General features: G+C 41.2%; 1 protein-coding gene across 2 annotated transcripts in view; it reads left to right on the top strand.

Annotated features, from left to right (window-relative positions):
* The window catches only part of SYNPR (synaptoporin), a 314626-nt gene that overhangs the window by 162753 nt on the left and 134231 nt on the right, over nucleotides 1–17642 (top strand). For both annotated transcript variants that reach the window (XR_014063914.1, XM_081524531.1), the window contains exon 3: nucleotides 5755–5879. Coding sequence is in view for 1 of the 2 variants with exons in the window: in XM_081524531.1 (XP_081380657.1) it covers nucleotides 5755–5879 (125 nt within the window). In the remaining variant the exon portion in view is untranslated. The remainder of the gene's footprint in view (nucleotides 1–5754; nucleotides 5880–17642) is intronic.

The following is a 17642-nucleotide window of genomic DNA, read 5'->3' as shown; positions in this document are numbered from 1 at the left end:
GAACTTTTGCCCCTGGACTGTGCCCTTGATGTCTAGGAAGGTGAGTAAGTACACCACATTACCAAAAAGAAGGCACAGGTTTGGTTGAGGATGAACACAGAGCCCGGAGCTTATAGAAGCTCACGCACGTACACATGCATACACGGAAACACAGTGTCATTAATCTGTCATCATGCTGCATATAGCCTAGAGAGCTGGCCTCAGATGGAGTTTTTCTCTCAGACTCTTCTCCCTCCTGAGCCTTCCAGGACCCACCCTCAACTCTCCCTCCACCCTGGCTGCATAACACCAAGTTTTTCCATCTCTTCCATCTCCCAAGAGAGGATATCATCTGTCTTAGGAATCAGCATTAGTCTCTCAGTCTAACATCTACAAGACATAGGGACCATCCTCTCGCTAATATCCATGGCCTCTCTAAGCAACACTTGTCAAGCTGAGAAAGTCTATGTCCCTTTACAACATCTTCCACAATTCTAAAATCCCCCACCCCACCAAGAGTGAAAAGAGGAAAGAAGGGAGGGAGAGAAGAGAGAAGGAAGGGAAGGAGGAAAGGGAAGAAAGAAGGAAAGGAGAAAGAGAGAGTATATTACCCCTCCTCCTTAGCAGTAGGTTTGCAGTATGTGTTTGTGAGTCACTGATGAGCAACATGGAAAACCTCAGGCCACTGCAGCACCACGATGCATCTCTGGTCAAAGAAGTATGGACCATTTGACAATCCTTCTATCCATGTGGTCAAAAATTGTTCTTCCTGTTATTCTAGAGCTAATTAGAAGACTGGTGACAGAGGGAATTTACAGACCAGGATTCCAGTTCCAGCTCTGCTCTTGCTGAGTTTAAGACAAATGGATTTTCTTCTCTAGTTCTTAATTTCTTCAATAGTGTGGTGATAGGGGAGGGTAGGGGAAGGAGAAGGAAGAGGAGGGACACACTTTAATGATTTATTGAGAGCTGAGCCTGATGCTTTGTGTGTGTTCTCTCAGTTGACGTACACAAATCCACATGAGGTAAATTACTGTCAACCTCAATTCACCATCCAGCTGCCACATTGGCTTTCCATTGGCTCCTTAAACTTGTCAAGCCTTTCCTTCCTTAGCGCTTTCACTTAAGCTGTGCCCTCCGTACCCAGGGCTTCTCTCCACACCACCCTCCATTGCCTGTGGCTTTCTCACTTTCATCTTCAAGGTCTTAGCATAAATGTGACATCCTCAAATATAACACCCTGGTCTGGAAGATGTCCCCCAGAACACAATTTGTAATTATGTTATTTGTATGTTCTTTTAATTCTGTCCCAACCCCCATCCAGCATTAAACTTCAGAGTAGGCAGGGACCTACTTTTTCTTTGTCTTTTCTCTAACTTTTTACCTTTCTGTTTCCCACCATCTGGCACCTGGTAAATACACCATTAAACAGCTGCTGAATGAGCCGGTGAATTAGTCCTGATTTAGTGGATATAGGAATGAGGTTGGGAGAAGTTAAATATCTTGCTTGGTGTCAGGCAGCTAGAAGCTGGACTCAGGCTCAGGTCTGCCTGACTCTGGAACTGCTCCCATCTACCACCTAGGGTGGAGTTATTGGGTGGACTTCCAACTTCCAAGATTTCCAAAGTTCCATCTGACTCCACATTTCTCTACAACACTAAGAGAATTTCAGATCCCTAAAGGACTTCCATTTCCCTCTCCTCACTCTGTCCTGATGTATCCTAATTACAGGACCAGGTTCCTGGCTGATATACTGTGAAAGAGTTAATCTCACTCTCCCAGATATTTCACTTTCCAAACTATCCCTATAATGTTATTCACTCAGCAGGACCTGACTCTTCCTGTGTTGTACAGACGTTATCTGTTTAATCCTCACCAAACCCACGTGAGTTTCATATCAGTCACACAGTGTGATTTCTCTTTAATCAGTGAGGACTGTGGGGAATGCAAGGTAACCAGAAAGCCCATAGTTAACATATTTAACTCAAGTTCAATGTCTTATGTTTTCAGAGCTCATAGACGTTAAAAGAAAAAGTAGTTGTGTGTGTGGTTTCAATACTCTGATGCCTTCCTCTACACATCAAATATTTTGAGCTAAATATGTAATTTTAATACAAAATTATCTTTCCGTCTTAAGTTCACTGCATGGTAGTATTAATAATATTTTACTGTATGTAAGGTGCTTTAATATAAGATGAAAAGCCAAAAGTAGTTTCTTTGCAGCCATTAAGCACTGAATTTGAAGGATTTATCTTTGGGTTTTTTACCTCTAAATCACTCCAGTTTAATGTTACAGGGGATTTTAAAGAATACTACTGCTTGAAATCCTTATGCTATCCTGCCACACTTTTAATATAGGATTATTAAGCTTCACACACAAACTGTCGTTGTCAAAAGGAAATATGATTACATATGTTAAGTGCTGGACATGATAGCTAGCCCATTGTGGGTACTTAATAAAGCCAACAACAGATAATTTCTCCTAACCTTTTCACGTACAAGTGTTGATTACGCACTGAGGACTCTTGCCCAAGAGAAGTACACATGTGTAAATACCGCACAAATCTGCATAGATTCAGAGAAGACTGCACATAAATACATACTCTATCTCATTTTCTTCTCTCAGTGATTTGGGAGGACACAGAGGATATTGCTGTTGTACAGATGAGGAAAGGGCGATCTCCACATCCTACCACAGGGCTCTGGACCCTGCTACTCCATTCTTTCCTTTGGAAGAAACCAACCGTACTAAAGATGCTATCATGACATGGCACAAAGGACTATGCCATCCAGTATTGTATGATGAAACCTAGATTTAAGCATTGAACAATTAAAATCATGTCCTCCTTATTCCTACCAATACTAAGAGCTGACAGAAAGAGAACATTTGGTCATGAACAAATCCATATCGCAGGGATACAGATCTGAGTCCTGTCAGCCTTGGTGTTCTGTGCGTATCACTCTCAGATTTCATGATGGGTTGGAGTACCTTCTAAATGTCTCCTCAAGTCCTATCAGTGATATAAACTAGGAAGGAAACCTAACAAAGGAAAAAAGATAAGATTTTTTGAAATGCTTGTGTGTTGGTTCACTGGGGCTGATGGTCATATAGATTTACCTAGGGAGGAAGTCTAAACTTCTTGTTTTATGTCCTGCAAGATCTTACCAAAATCTCATACACATTTATTTACAGTAATAGCTCTTGTCCGCATTTATTGAGTGCTTTTTCTGTGCCAGGATCTGTTCTAAGTACTTTACACACATTAACACAGATAAACACATTTTGCTTTTACTACATCTATGATATCATTTGGTCAAGTTGTTTGTATTTTAAATTACTGGATTTAAAAACCAATAACTTGGTGGATTCTGGATCAAGATGGCAGAGTAGGAAAATCCTGAGCTCATCTCCTTCCACAGACACACAAAATCTAGGACTACCTACAGAACAACTGTCACTGAGAATAACCTGCAGACTAGTAGAACAGGTTTTCTTAAACTAAGAATCTATAAGGAAAAGGCCACATCAAGTTGGGTCAAAAGAACAGAAGCATGATCTAGTGAGAACCTACCCACAGAGGGAGGAATATCACAGCCATGGCAGTTTCCTCTGTGGAGCAAGGGCTTTGAGCCCCACATTGGGCTCCCCAGCTTGGTCACCTGCACCAGGAAGACGAGCCTCTGTAACATCTGACTTTAGAGGGGCTTATGTCCAGGAAAGCTGGAGGCCTGTCAGAAACTGAGACTGTGTTCTTAGAGAGTGTACACACACACGCTCACTGCTCAAAGTCTCAGCACAGAGACAGCAGCTTAAAAAGCACCCGTGTCATAGGGAAAGAGATTCACTGACTAAATTTAGGGCATGTGCTGGAGGGATGGAGATCTGGTGGAGCTTTCTCCAGAACAGAAACACTGGCAGGTGCCATTTAAAAAAAAAAAAAAAAAACCTCTCCCTCTTCCTAGTGGGCACAACCGTGGTGTGTACCACTTCTGTCACTCTCCATCAACTGAACTAATACCATGTGCGCCAACCTGGTATATCCCTGAGGACCTACCCTGCCTGTCCCACCTGCCCCAGCTGGCTCCTCCAAAGCAGCTGCAGTCACGTTCCACCAACAGGCAATCCCATCTGACACTGGCACCCCTCCAAGGTGGCTCCTGCTCCAGGGGTCCAGTCCCACATACCAGCAGACCCACAATAGCCTCACTTGGGCCTTGAAGCCACTTCAGAGTTAAAGATACACACAGAAAATGAAAGAATAGGAGAAGATACTCTATGCAAGTGGAAACAGAAAGAACGCTGGAGTATCCATACTTATATCAGATGAAATAGACTTTAAAACAAAGATTGCAAAAGGGGACAAAGAAAAGCATTACCTAATAATAAAAAAGACCAAAAATAAAGCAAATATTAACAGACAAAAAAAGGAGAAATTGACAGCAATACAATAATTGTAGGGGACTTTAACACCCCATTTATGTCAATGGAGAGATCATCCAGGCAGAAAATCAATAAGAAAACATTGGCCTTAAATGACACATTATAGCATATTGATTTAATATATAAATACAGATTATTCCATCCCAAAAGAACAGGATACACACTTTTCTCATATACACTTAAGAATATTCTTCAGGATAGATCGCATGTTAGACTACAAAACCCTTACACAGTAATTCCTCTCACTACACAAAGTGAGCTGGTGTTGCTAATGGGAACCCAAGCTACTATAAGAAGGTGAATTCCAAAGTTAAAATAACTTGAGGTATTACAGAAATGAGCAGGACATTCTTTTGAATTTAGCCAAACTAAGTGGGCAAAGTTTGGTATTTGTTTTCTTCCCATCTTAGGGCATCACCCTCCCAGATATATCTTCTTTCTCTGGAAGACTTCTTAGAGTTCCTGCTTCTAATTTTCACTGCCTGATTACCATAGATGCATGTTTTATGCTAGGATAGACTGACATTAGTTGGTCATCAGTTGAACCTTTTAATAGTTGACTCTAGAAAGAGCAAGTAAAACAGGGATGAAACCACCAAGGATGCTTTGAGGTTGACATATACTTAGATGTTGTGCTCTGGAATAGCACATTTTAGGTAATCTCCACTTCCTCCACCCATCAACCCTAAAATTCTTTGTGCATTTTTAAAAATCTGTATTATTCCAAAAGACAAAACATATGTTTTGCAGAAAATACAGATAACCAAAAAGAAGGAAGCAAGAAAATATCTGAAATTCTTCCCATTTGGAGATAGCCATCATTAATCCCTCAGTGTGTAGCTTTGCAGACACTTTGATGTAAGATTACATCTCTACCTTCTGAAGTATGACAGTTCTTTACACAGATGCTGTTGTTCAGTCACTAAGTTGTGTCTGACTCTTTGCAACCCCATGGACTGCAGCAGACCAGGCTTTCCTGTCCTTCACTAGCTCCCAAAGATTGCTCAAGTTCATGTCCGTTGAGTCGGTGATGCTGGCTAACCATCTTTACACAGATATTTGATCTCAAATGCAGATATTTTGTTCTTGTATTTAATTTTTCCGCGAGCAAAATTACTCCAGCTTTCCAGGCAATTTTTCACACCCCACCATCCCACTCTCCATCATCATCCTGGCCTTCATTCCAGCTTAAATCAAATATGATGCCATACTTAGACGGCCATACTTGCCATTTTAACCTCTCCAGTGTAGACACTAACCTCCTATTGACATATTTCATGAGATCAACACCATTCTAATAGCTGCTTTCTCTATTCTTTCTTTATTCTCCCCAGCTTTTTGCAATCTTTGCATTTGCAACATGCGGTGGCTATTCTGGAGGCCTGCGGCTGAGTGTGGACTGTGCCAACAAGACGGAAAGTGACCTTAGCATTGACGTGGCGTTTGCCTATCCATTCAGGTAAGGAATGGTGCCTTCTCACAGAGAGGCAGGGAACTTTCTTCCTTCTGTGGTTTCTTTTAAAAAAAGGGGCAATCTCCCAGGAATTTCTGGGTAAAAAGAAAGGATTTTCTCTGAGCCTGCAAAATGCCCAAATAAGTAAAATGCCCATCCAGCACTCTACCCTGGGAAAAGTTACTCTCTGAGAGTTGTAGCTTCAAACCAGAATGAACTCTTCTCCCCAACCCAAACTGCTACAAATGGCCCAGTGTTGGAGTCTTATCAATATGGAGACCTCAGTTAGACAATTCCTTCCTCCCCATCCATAGTTTCATGAGTTCTCTCAAATTTTCTCTAAAATTGTGTGGTCACCTTTCATTTCATTTCAACTATGCAATCCTGGCTGATAATATGTTTAATAGTATTAATAGCTAATAGTGTTTCCATGTGCTAGACATTGTGCTTATCTTTTCACCTGTTTAATCTCATTAAGTCATCACAGTGACCTTGTAAGGGGAGTACAGGTATCATCACCATTTCAAATGAGGAAACTGAGGTACAGGTACATTTGCCCACATTCCCTTGGTCGGTAAGTGGCAGAGTCAGTGTTTGAGCCTACCCAGGGTATGCCCAGAGCTCACATCTCTATGCCTATACTTAAGTTGCTTGAGATAATTCTTTCAACCTTTTTATAAATTCTTGATGAAAGATAAGACCTGTCTATAAAATAATGGCTATATATATATACCCACCAAGATTTTTCCCAAGTCAGACATCTTGTGGTTATGATCCAAAGTGGATTAACTGAAATAAAAATTTAAATGATTTGTTTCTGTAAAACTACCAAATGCTTGGTACCAGAAAACTGGTGTGATTTTTGAGAACAACTTTCAACATAATATCTTGGCTTCTTATTAATATACTCTCCTGTGTGTACTTCAATTTAGCAAACATTTGTCAAACAGTCATTTTGTGCCAGACACAGTGCTGGCTCTGGAAATACAGAGAAAGGTAGAAATTTGCTCCTAAAAACTTTTCTTAAATAGGTAAGTACAGTGTTTTCCAAAATCTTTCCCATGGAGCCCTAGATATTTAATATTTCTAAAAAGAAAGGAAGAGAGGAAGAAAGTAAGAGGAAAGGGATGGAGAATAGGAGGGAGTGGGGATAAAGAGCTGGAGAATCATTAAATGATTTGATAAAATAAGTTTAAGAAATACTTCTTAGCACTTTGCCCTTTTAATACACATTTTGAATCATCAAGAACACAATGTTTCTCCAAATGTATTTCACCACAGAAAGCCTTTCTCACTGAGCATCTCAGAAGATAAATATATAATGGAACACATCCTTAATATATCGATCTAGTGAACTTTTCCTAGTCTAAAACAAAAATGTCTCAGTTCACAGGCAATGAATCACACAGACGTGGCATTTATACCAATGTATTAAACGGTTTTTAAGAATTGTACAATAATACAAGTTACAAATACCTCTGCTCAAGTAGATACTCTCCTAATAAACTAATAAGAGACTCCAAAGCAGAGAAATACTAAGCATAGGATGCCTGGTAAATTAGTAATAAGAGTTTCCTATGCCAGTGGTAGTTGGGGTAGGAATGTCTGACATGTCTGAAGGTTCTGGAGGAACTCCGTGGCTTTAGTGTTGAATGACTCAGGCGATGTGTGCATACTGCTCAACAAAGGGGATCTAGGAGAAGAGAGGAGAATTGCCACTGGTCGTGACTGAATGGGGGAAGGAGTTAAGGAAAGACAGAGAAAATAATAAGGAAAATTGTTTTAAAGTGAAGACAATAAATTTGGGTTTGATGATGCCAGGTTTGAGGTATTTTCTATCAAGAGGTTTCATGCTGAAATCCCGTATAAGGAGTGAGAGGGGAGCCTGCAAATGCGGCTTCAAGAGTCATAATCATGGAGTGAAAAATAGGTCCTGAACAAAAATAGGTCATCAAGAGAAATAGAAGAGTAGGCACACAGGGCTAAGCAATGGATGATGTCCACATGTAGAAGAAATGAAGAAGGAGAGGAATAACTGAGGGAGAAGAAGAGCCAAAAGGAAAAGAGAGAGGACCACGGGGCAAGCATAGGCTTCGTGAAAAATAGGGATATGTCATGCATGAGTGATACCACTCAGCACTTCAGAGAAGTCCAGAAGTGAAAACTAAAAGGCCAGTGGATGGAACAAATGGGAGTCATTGAGGAGTTTCATGAGATATTTCAGTAGGAAAGAAAGCATGCCAGACTGTTGGAGAATGGAAAATAGAATTTGGTATTTTTCCCTCAAACAAGTAAAATGCAAAATGCTAAGGATCAAACCATTTTTCCTTAAGCCTGTATGAGATGATGTTTGTGAAGAAAGAGAGCAAGGTTATTAATGACCTCTTTGTAGAGAAGGTGTTCATCTCTGCTTCTGGAAAGTCATCAGCTATTGAGTGGCATGGTGATAAACTTGCCACCTTGGCTAGACAGCAATAAAGGTTTCCATAATAAAGGTATGAAAATCTTCCATCATTTGAGAACAACTGAATATAGAGAATAATAGCAGATTCATCATAAAAATAAATTAAGTTGTTATGTCACTTTTATGTCTGGAGACACCCATCAGAATAAAAAATAATAAAGTTTTCTATCAATTTCAAGCATTCTTATAGATACGGGATTGGTACTCCTTGCTTTAGATAATTAACAAAATTGTCCTTGATTAATTTATCCTAAGGCACCAGAGATACAGAGAAAACAATGTGTATGAAAGTATTTATTGTTGAATTATTCTGAGTACTTCAAAATTAGAAATAACTTCTGTGTCCAAAAATAAGAAATCAGTTAAATAAAATGTGATAGGCAACCACTAAAAGTCATTTTTTCAAATACCATGTAAGGACATGAAATGCTCCTAGCATTTTATTAAGAGAAAAGCAGAATACAGAACTATATATATACATATATGTATATATATACACATACACACATATATGTATATAATGTATATATGTGTGTATATAATGATTCCAATTTTGTTTTAGTTTCTACTAGCTGACCGTAAGACTATAGCATATATATAGACTATATATATGAATATATATACATGTATATATGTGTATGTATATATATATAATGATTCCAATTTTGTTTTAGTTTATACTGGCTGACTACAGGACTATAGCTTATATATAGACTATATATATATATATATATACACATATATATGTGTATGTGTGTGTATATATATATAATGACTCCAATTTTTAGTTTATACTGGCTGACTATAGGCCTATAGCACATACTGACATTGCCCATACGTATCAGTTACTCACAATTCACACCTACACCTACACTTTTTATTGTAAGCCCATGTGGCTGTTAAAGGGCTTTCTCTAGTCACAGGAACCCGTTTGGTTGGTATGCAGGGCAGGCCAGAAATGCTGGGGAGTTAATGACTCCTTGAGCTGCTCTCATCCAATGACAAGTGTGAGCTGGAGGATAAATATCCCAAATTCCTCACCTCTCTTGGGCTACCACACTAAGCCCTCTCTCAGAAGTGCCCAACAGGATAGCTCCACCCACAGTGGAAATGTGTTCATTAACACACCTTTTCTTATCTGTTTTCCCTTTCCTCTCTCTGTCCACTGCCCTATTGGTGTTTCCAAAGATGAATCTTCCAAAAACAAGTTGCACTCAAACCTTGATCTCAGGGTCTGCTTCCCAGTAATCTATCTAAGACAGTACCATTATGTGAATTATTTGAATGGATGAATGGGTGGGTGGGTAGATAGATAGGTAGGAAGTAAAGATAGATGATAGATAGATCCCTATTTCCTCCCACTGTAAATCATGTTGAACACTGCTTCAAATTGGTCAGAAACTAAAACCTTAGTCCAGAACATCTCCTTTAGTGCTTTTCAGTTCAGGTTTCAAAGTTGAAGACACCTTTGGTTTTCTTCATTCATGGTATCTTATCACGCATGATAGGTCTTTTCCAAATGACAATCATAGTACATATACTTCAGCCTTAGCTTATGAAAATTAAATGATTGCTGAAAGTTGGGAGGTGATCCATTGAGGTCCCCCAAATTAATTTTGCTTAAGAGGTACTCTATAATCAGTCTACTGCATTTGTAATAGACTCAAATATTCTCCACATTTGGTGATTAGTCACATAACTTTTCATTTGGGATAACAACAAAAGCTATGTCGTATTTATAGAGATTCTGTCATGATCACTGTATTAAAATGTTCACTTATTTCCATTTCTAGGTGGTGAGATTATGAGTACTTCAAATATTCTTTGTATACTTGTCCACATTTTCCAGATTTTCTGCAACAAGCTTTATGATTTTTTATACTGTGAATCTACTGAAGAAACATAATGTAGCTTGAACTATAGAGATGAAACTTTGGAATTTACTTACTGTCTTTTTTGAGAGTATTACTCTCTTTCCTTATCTATAAAACAGAGACAGTGTTACCTGTTTCATAGTGGTGTTGCATTAAATGAATCATATATAGGAAATGGTGTAAGCAAGGCCTGGCACTCACAAAGTTCTCTTTTAGTGTATTGTTTTTACTTTCATTATCAAGAAAAGGTAATTAAAAATAGAGAGCTGAGGAAGATAATTATTCTAGTTAATTTGCAAAATTACCCTCAAGATAATATGTTGGTTATATTTTACCCAGAATGGAAGCTTCCCCATCTCTCTCTCTCCAAATATGCAGACATTAAAAGAGTGAGTACATATTGAACTATTTCACATTTATTAACTGGCTTTAACTCCTTGAAGCTTATTTGGGTTGCCCTGGAAGGTATTCTTATCCATCCTCCTTTTTTTTTTTTCTCTTTCATTAAACTAATGGGAGCATGAAAGCCTTCGAAAGTACAGAACAATGGAAAAGGCTCACTGGCACAAGCATGATTTTCCCAGGGTTATTTGGTGTGAGTAGAAGGGAGAATGAGACTGTGAATCTGATCTTTGTGATCCTTGAGACAGAATCTGATGGTGGGTCTTCCATGTTGAAGGAAAGGGTCGCTGGGACTGTTTGCTGGCCACTGGCTGCCCAGCACTGTATGGAGAACAGAAACACTCTTTATGACTCTGGCCACTTGCTCTGACTCGCACACTTCTTTGTGGAACATAGAGTCAGATGGAGGTTAATGCCAAGAAAGCTGTGAAGTTTAGGCCATTATCTGGTAATGCTGGCTCTGTCATGGGGAAAAGCATTTTTTCCCTAAGATCTTCACCCTAGAGCAATGGTGATAAACTTTCTTTTTTACCATGAGGGCAAAATTGGGAAAAATAAAAATGTTAAGAACTGTATTTTTTTTATATCTTGTGTTTAGGAAATGCTGCATTTGCAATTACATTTAAAAATGTGTTTATTGTTTCTCATTACCAGCTGGTTTCACTCTTTTTTGACTAAGATTTCAGAAACTTGAGCTTCCCCGATGGTTCAGCTGGTAAAGAATCTGCCTGCAGTGCAGGAGATACAGGAGATGTGGGTTCAATCCCTGGGTGGGGAAGAGCCCCTGGAGGAGGAAATGGCAGCCCACTCCAGTGTTCTGGAGAATTCCATGGACAGAAGAGCCTGGAGGGGTCTTCTTTGCAGCCCATGAGGTTGCAAAGAGTCGGACACAACTGAGCGACTTACACACACACGCTTCAGAAACTTTATAACTATAGTATCTCATGTTAATTTTGTGCCTTACAGTAAATTGTGGATGTGATGAGACCTGGGGGGTCTCTGGGACAGAGAGTTGGGGAGATTAAAAGATGGAGTAGCCAAAGAATTAATGGTGGATCTCTGGCCACACCCCTGGCTTCACATTCAGACTCTGCCACCCAGCAGATGCAGCAAGTGATAGTCTCCCTGGGCCCAGGGTTCCAAACTCTAAGAAAGAAATAAGAGTACTTTCCTTGTAGTATGGTTGTGACCATTTAATTAGGTCATACAAGTTGTATAACAGACTCTGGTGCACATCAGGTATTCACTGATTTGTGTCTTGTCCTTGTTAATTTTATCAGTAGAACTTGGTGTAAGGAACAGGCCCAGAGTACAGTTATAGACCAGGGACAAGGACAGTCCTATTTGGAGATATCTGCAGTAAAGAGAGGAGCTATCATTTATAGGGAATGTCTGTCTGCAGAATTCACAGAAAATGTGGCACACTGACTGCTGCCATGGACCCGGTTAAATTAAAACATCAGAGAATTCATTCACACACACACACACCCAATCCCATCCCACGATTCCCCTGGCAACCTGCTGCTGCTGCTGCTAAGTCGCTTCAGTTGTGTCCCACTCTGTGCGACCCCATAGACAGCAGCCCACCAGGCTCCCCTGTCCCTGAGATTCTCCAGGCAAGAACACTGGAATGGGTTGCCATTTCCTTCTCCAATGCATGAAAGTGAAAAGTGAAAGTGAAGTCGCTCAGTCGTGTCTGACTGTTCGCAACCCCATGAACTGCAGCCTACCAGGCTTCTCCGTCCATGGGATTTTCCAGGCAAGAGTACTGGAGTGGGGTGCCATCGCCTTCTCTGCCTGGCAACCTGAGCAACTGCTAGATGGGAACGTTTTTGTTGCAACACTTCTCCAAAAGGACAGTGGTGAGGGATTCCATAGAAGGATATGTTAGTTTGGGTTCTCCCAAAAGCACATGGTGAGACACGGATTTGTAGTTTTCTTGGCAGGTGACCCCTGGAAACACCAGTAAGTCATGGGGTAGTGAGACAAGGAAGAGAAAGAGGTCAGTGAACACTGGATTAATGAGCAAGTTACCCCGGTGGTCATCGGGCACAACAGAGACTTGAAAGAAACCATGAATAACATGCTTCACTCTGGCAAGTGGTAAACCTGGGGGTGGTTATCTAACAACTCCTGTTGGCCATCTAAAGCTGCTCCTGTAGGCATTAACTCCCTGGCACTGCATGCAGACCAAGCATGCACTTGCAGCCCATGAAAGCCTTCAGGGAGGGGTCATGATACTTACTTTAGAAAGCCATCATCATATACAGAAACGGTGAGTACCAGAGAGATGTGGGTGGGCAACCAATGCTCTCTTATACAGTAGGGCCATCTCCTCTCTCCTAGGTCTGTGACTGATCCCACATTGGATCATTTATTCATTTCCCCCATAAATAGTTACTTGAGCACTTTCAGTGTACAAGGCCCTGAAGTGTATATGCACTTGATTTGTATTGGTTGGTAAAGTGGGCATAACCCCTTCCCTCATGAAATTGACAATCATCTGGGAATGGGAGAAAGTAAAGAGGTAGAGAGAGAATGCACATTCACACTCAAACACACACACACACACACACACACACACATACAGTAGAGGCGGTGTATAAGAAAAAGTGAACATTGTACAAAAAATGTGAAATAGAGAGGGCTAAAGGACACCTACCTATATAGGATGATCTAGAAGGACCTCCCTGAGGAAATGGCATTTAAGCCAGTCAAAAAAGAAGAGGAAGGGGAGTGGCAAGGGAAGGATTTGGGTTTAGCAGATGCAAACTATTATATGTACAATGGATAAACAGCAAAGTTCTACTGTATAGCACAAGGGACTATATTCAACATCCTGTGATAAACCATAATGGAAAAGAATATATATGTATAACTGAGTCAGTTTGCTGTCCTGAAGAAATTAAACCCAACATTGTAATATTTTTTTTTTAATTTTAAAAGGCTCACAGAATGGAGAGGAAGAATGTTCTAAGCCAAGGGAACAGCGTGGGCCATGCTGAAGTCATAAGATGATGAAGTGGACTGAAGAAGAAGCTGAGCTATGTTACATTAGCTGGTTAGGGAAACTCTCTCCAAAAAGTGACAGAGGAGTGCAAACCTGCAAGAATTAAAAGAGGAAGAGACGAGTGTGCACTCCCTGGAGATCCCCAAGGGTGTATTCCAGGGACAGGGAGAGCCAGTGCAGGGGCCTGACATCTGAGCTTGGGGCGAGTCTGGGAAGCAGCGAGGATACCAGCACTGCTAGGTTGGAAGGAGCAGAGGAAGGGAGGCAGGAGATAGGGTTGAAGAAGTGGGCAGCAGCTGGATCACACAGGGTCTGGAGAGATAACATGACAAATTGGGATTTTATAGTGTGTAAGATGGGAGGCCATTGGTGGTTTTGAGCAGTGGAGCCATGGGATTTATATTTTTAAAAGACCTGGCTTGCAGCTTTGAAAATAGTCTTAAGGGAGTGTGTGGCAGGGGTGGGAGTCAGGGAGGCTGGTTAGGAGGCAGCCGCAGGCAATCAGAGAAGGGACAGTGGGGGTTTAGACACAGGTGGAAGCAGTGGGGAAGGTCCTGTGTGGTATATAACACATCAGATTTGCATGGTCATCCGTGCCTTAGCTGTTATGGAAATTTGCATCTACAAGCCAGCCTAGTTTGTCAGCTTTTCGCAGCTTTTTTCGTCACTTCTGTCAGGGATGTTGGACAGCATTTGGTCAGTAGGAGGATCAACTTTAACATTTTTAGTTTCTTGCTCCCAACATTAGCTTGAGCAACCCCTTGGGAGGGGTCACTTGTTTTACAACACTGCATGTCATCCAGGATAGTCAAAACACAGGTAGACAGCCAGCAGAGTTAACTTGAATGGAAGCTTACACAATGCATTTCTGAAAGCAATAAGAAATACATGAAGCAGATAACAATTCCACTTATGGAATACAGTTTGAAACAAGTTATTGCCCATATACAGTCAGGAAAAGAGACCTTGTGCTAAGTGATTCCGTTTTTTTAAGTTAATATAGGGAACTAGGGAGGCAGGGCTTTTATGATCATATCAGGAGGCAATTCACAGATTAGAGGATTAGGAATTCACCACAACCCCTAAGACTAGAGCGTGGGTGGCAAAGTTAGGCCCTTGAGCCAAATCCAGCCAGCCTACAGCCTGCTTTTACTTAGTTCTTGAGCTAAGAATGGTTTTTATATTTTTTAATGATTACATTTTAAACATTGTATGTGTACGGTACCTACAAAATATCTTTGGTTTTCCCTGTTGGCCCATAAAGCCTGAAGGATTTACTGTCTGTCCCTTTGAAAAGTTTACTCACCCCTGGGCAAGAGGCTATAATGGGAGAAGTTGGTCTTATTAGAGCACAAGATGGGTTACCTGAGCAGGCAAAAGCTGGGACCACAGATGGAGGAGGTGTTCAGAGGAGCATGAATGAACCAAGGTGGCGATACAGCTACTCTGGACATGCTACCCAAAGCAGCAGGAGAAAGCGGGGGTCGGGGGGGTGGATGTTAGGTGTTAGGAATGTTAGGTTTCTGCTCCAGGGTCCCATTAACCTCCATTTTTGCTTCCTTCTGTTTGGAACCAGAGGAATGTAAGAGCATTCTTTGCATCCCCCAGAGCTGTCAAGCAGGTGGCCAGATATTCTGGCTTCTCCCTTGCTCCTGTCCTCTAGCCTCCCACCAGAGCTTCCCATTGGCCCAAACTAACTGGAAGCCAGTTCGAAAGGAAATCAAGGCCCCTGAGAATCAGAGCAGAGCAGGGGAGGAGCAGGTCACGGAACTGAGAACAAACAGGCAATGGCCAGCGCAGAGTTCCCCTCTGAAGGTCAGTTTCCTCGTCTACAAAAGGTGCAAATTGGATTGAAGCTTTCTTAAGAGAGTTAGTTAGACCTCTGACTCTGTGAGAGCAGAAACATACTTTCCTAACTTCCATCCCAGAGGAATGGTTGTGCTTAACCTCAGCCAAGAACCTGCGTACACCCCAGCCACTGCTGCTTCAAAAATTCAACAAAATTACTCTATGAGTCTTTTTCTTTCAGTCTCACGCGGCTTGTTCTGATATTTGTCCTATTCCCATAAAACCTGAACAGGGCTTTTTAAAACCTAGATTTGGGCACGTATTGAAAATAATTGTAGGTTATGTAATGAAGGCTGTTGTTTCTGTTGAGCTCCCACAGGGAGGTGGCAAGTGGCAGAGATTAAATCAGTGTATGCTGGGTGAGCCTTTTATGTAGCTCTCGGTCTCCCTGTGTGTCGTTTTACAGAGCAGGCATGGGGGAGTGTGGTGGGCAGAGCCTCATTACCTGGGACAAGCCCTGCTCCCTAGAAGAACGCACACATTGCTTCTTTCCAAAGTTGCAAAAAACAAGTTCCAGTTCTTCCTTTCAGCTGCTTCCTTTCCTAGGATTGGAGGCAGGACTTGGGGGATTGGGGTTGAGTTGCCTAGAAAAGGATAAGGGAATTTAGCTACAGCAGTAGCTTAGGAATGTCAGAAGGAAACATCCCACTCATACGTCTCTGTATGTTTATCGGGAATGTTAGATGTCTGCTCCAGAGTCCCATTAACCTCCATCTCTGCTTCCTTCTATTTGGAACCAGAGGAATGTAAGAGCATTCTTTGCCTCCTCCAGAGCTATCAAGTGGGCGGCCAGAAGTCTCACAGTATACTTGAGGATGTTCACCTGGTGTCAGTCCCTAGCCCCACCCATCCACCCCTAAAAGAATGGCATCTTACGAGCCAGGAGAGGAACTGAATTCTCTAGGGACCACAGGGTCAAACAAAAAGGAGGCAGGTGCTCAACTGCGTTGCTTGCCAGATGCTGGGCAAACAGAGCTGAAAAGTAAATGCACCGGAGCCTGGGGCTGCAAATGGTGACATCTGTGAGGCTAGCATTTGGATTCCTGATTCCTCTTCCAGGACCCAGCTGTGGGACTTCAGAGGCCTGAACGTGGGTCAGGACTGCAGACTGTCTCTCAAAGTCAGGTTCACTTTTCTAGATTCCACATATAAGCAATATTATACGATGTTTGTTTTTCTCTTTCTGACTTACTTCACTCTATATGACAATCTCTAGGTCCATCCATGTGTCTGCAAATGGTACTATTTCAATATTGAAATATTAATATATGCACTACTACATAGCTTCCCTGATGGCTCAGTAGTAAAGAATCCACCTGCCAATGCAGGAGAAGCAGATTTAGTCCCTAGGGTGGGAAGATACCCTGGAGAAGGAAATGGCAACTCACTCCAGTATTCTTTGCCTGGAAAATCCCATGGACAGAGGACCTTGTGGGCTACAGTCCATGGGGTCACAAGGATTTGCACACCACTTAGCGACTAAGCAAAAACAGCAACAACATTACTATAAATAAAATAGATAACTAAAGAGAACCTACGTTATAGCACAGGGAACTCTACTCCATGCTCTGTGGTGATCTAAGTGAGGAGGAAACTTTTAAAAGAGTGATTATGTGTATACATATAACTGCATCAATTTGCCATAGAGCAGTTACTAACGCAACCTTGTAAAGCAACTATACTCCAAAAAAAAATAGGTTCAGAGACCTCCCCCCACCCCTTCAGTCTGCATTCATATCATGTAGAAATCTTAAAATAGAGATTCCAAGATCCTACCCCAGGCCTACTTAATCAGCATGACTGCTGGTACTCCCCAAATGAGTCTTAGACACACAGAAATTGGAGAACTGCTGATACAAGGAGAGATAAATAGGTGGAACTTCAGTTTGCAATTGCCTCACATTTTATGATAGTTAAAAAAAATGTTTTGTATTTACACTTTGGTTTAAGCAATACTTGCCTTATTTATTATACTTAACAGGATAAAATAGAAAAAAGGAAAGTACCATGACTAAGCAAATGGATGTTTCTGTTTTCTGTTATTCCCAAATTTTCTGTTGTGACATATATTACTCTTAGAATGAAAAACAATGTGACAAAAAAGCAAACAGTAAGATAAATTTGGTAGTAATGGGCAAACCAGGAATTTCACTACCTATTCCCCCATAATG

Source organism: Giraffa tippelskirchi, chromosome 9, assembly GCF_054371585.1.
Source record: "Giraffa tippelskirchi isolate mGirTip1 chromosome 9, T2T-mGirTip1v1.2.pri, whole genome shotgun sequence".
NCBI lineage: Eukaryota > Metazoa > Chordata > Mammalia > Artiodactyla > Giraffidae > Giraffa > Giraffa tippelskirchi.
The sequence above is the reverse complement of the archived record's forward strand: the minus strand, read 5'-3'. Positions and strand labels throughout refer to the sequence as shown.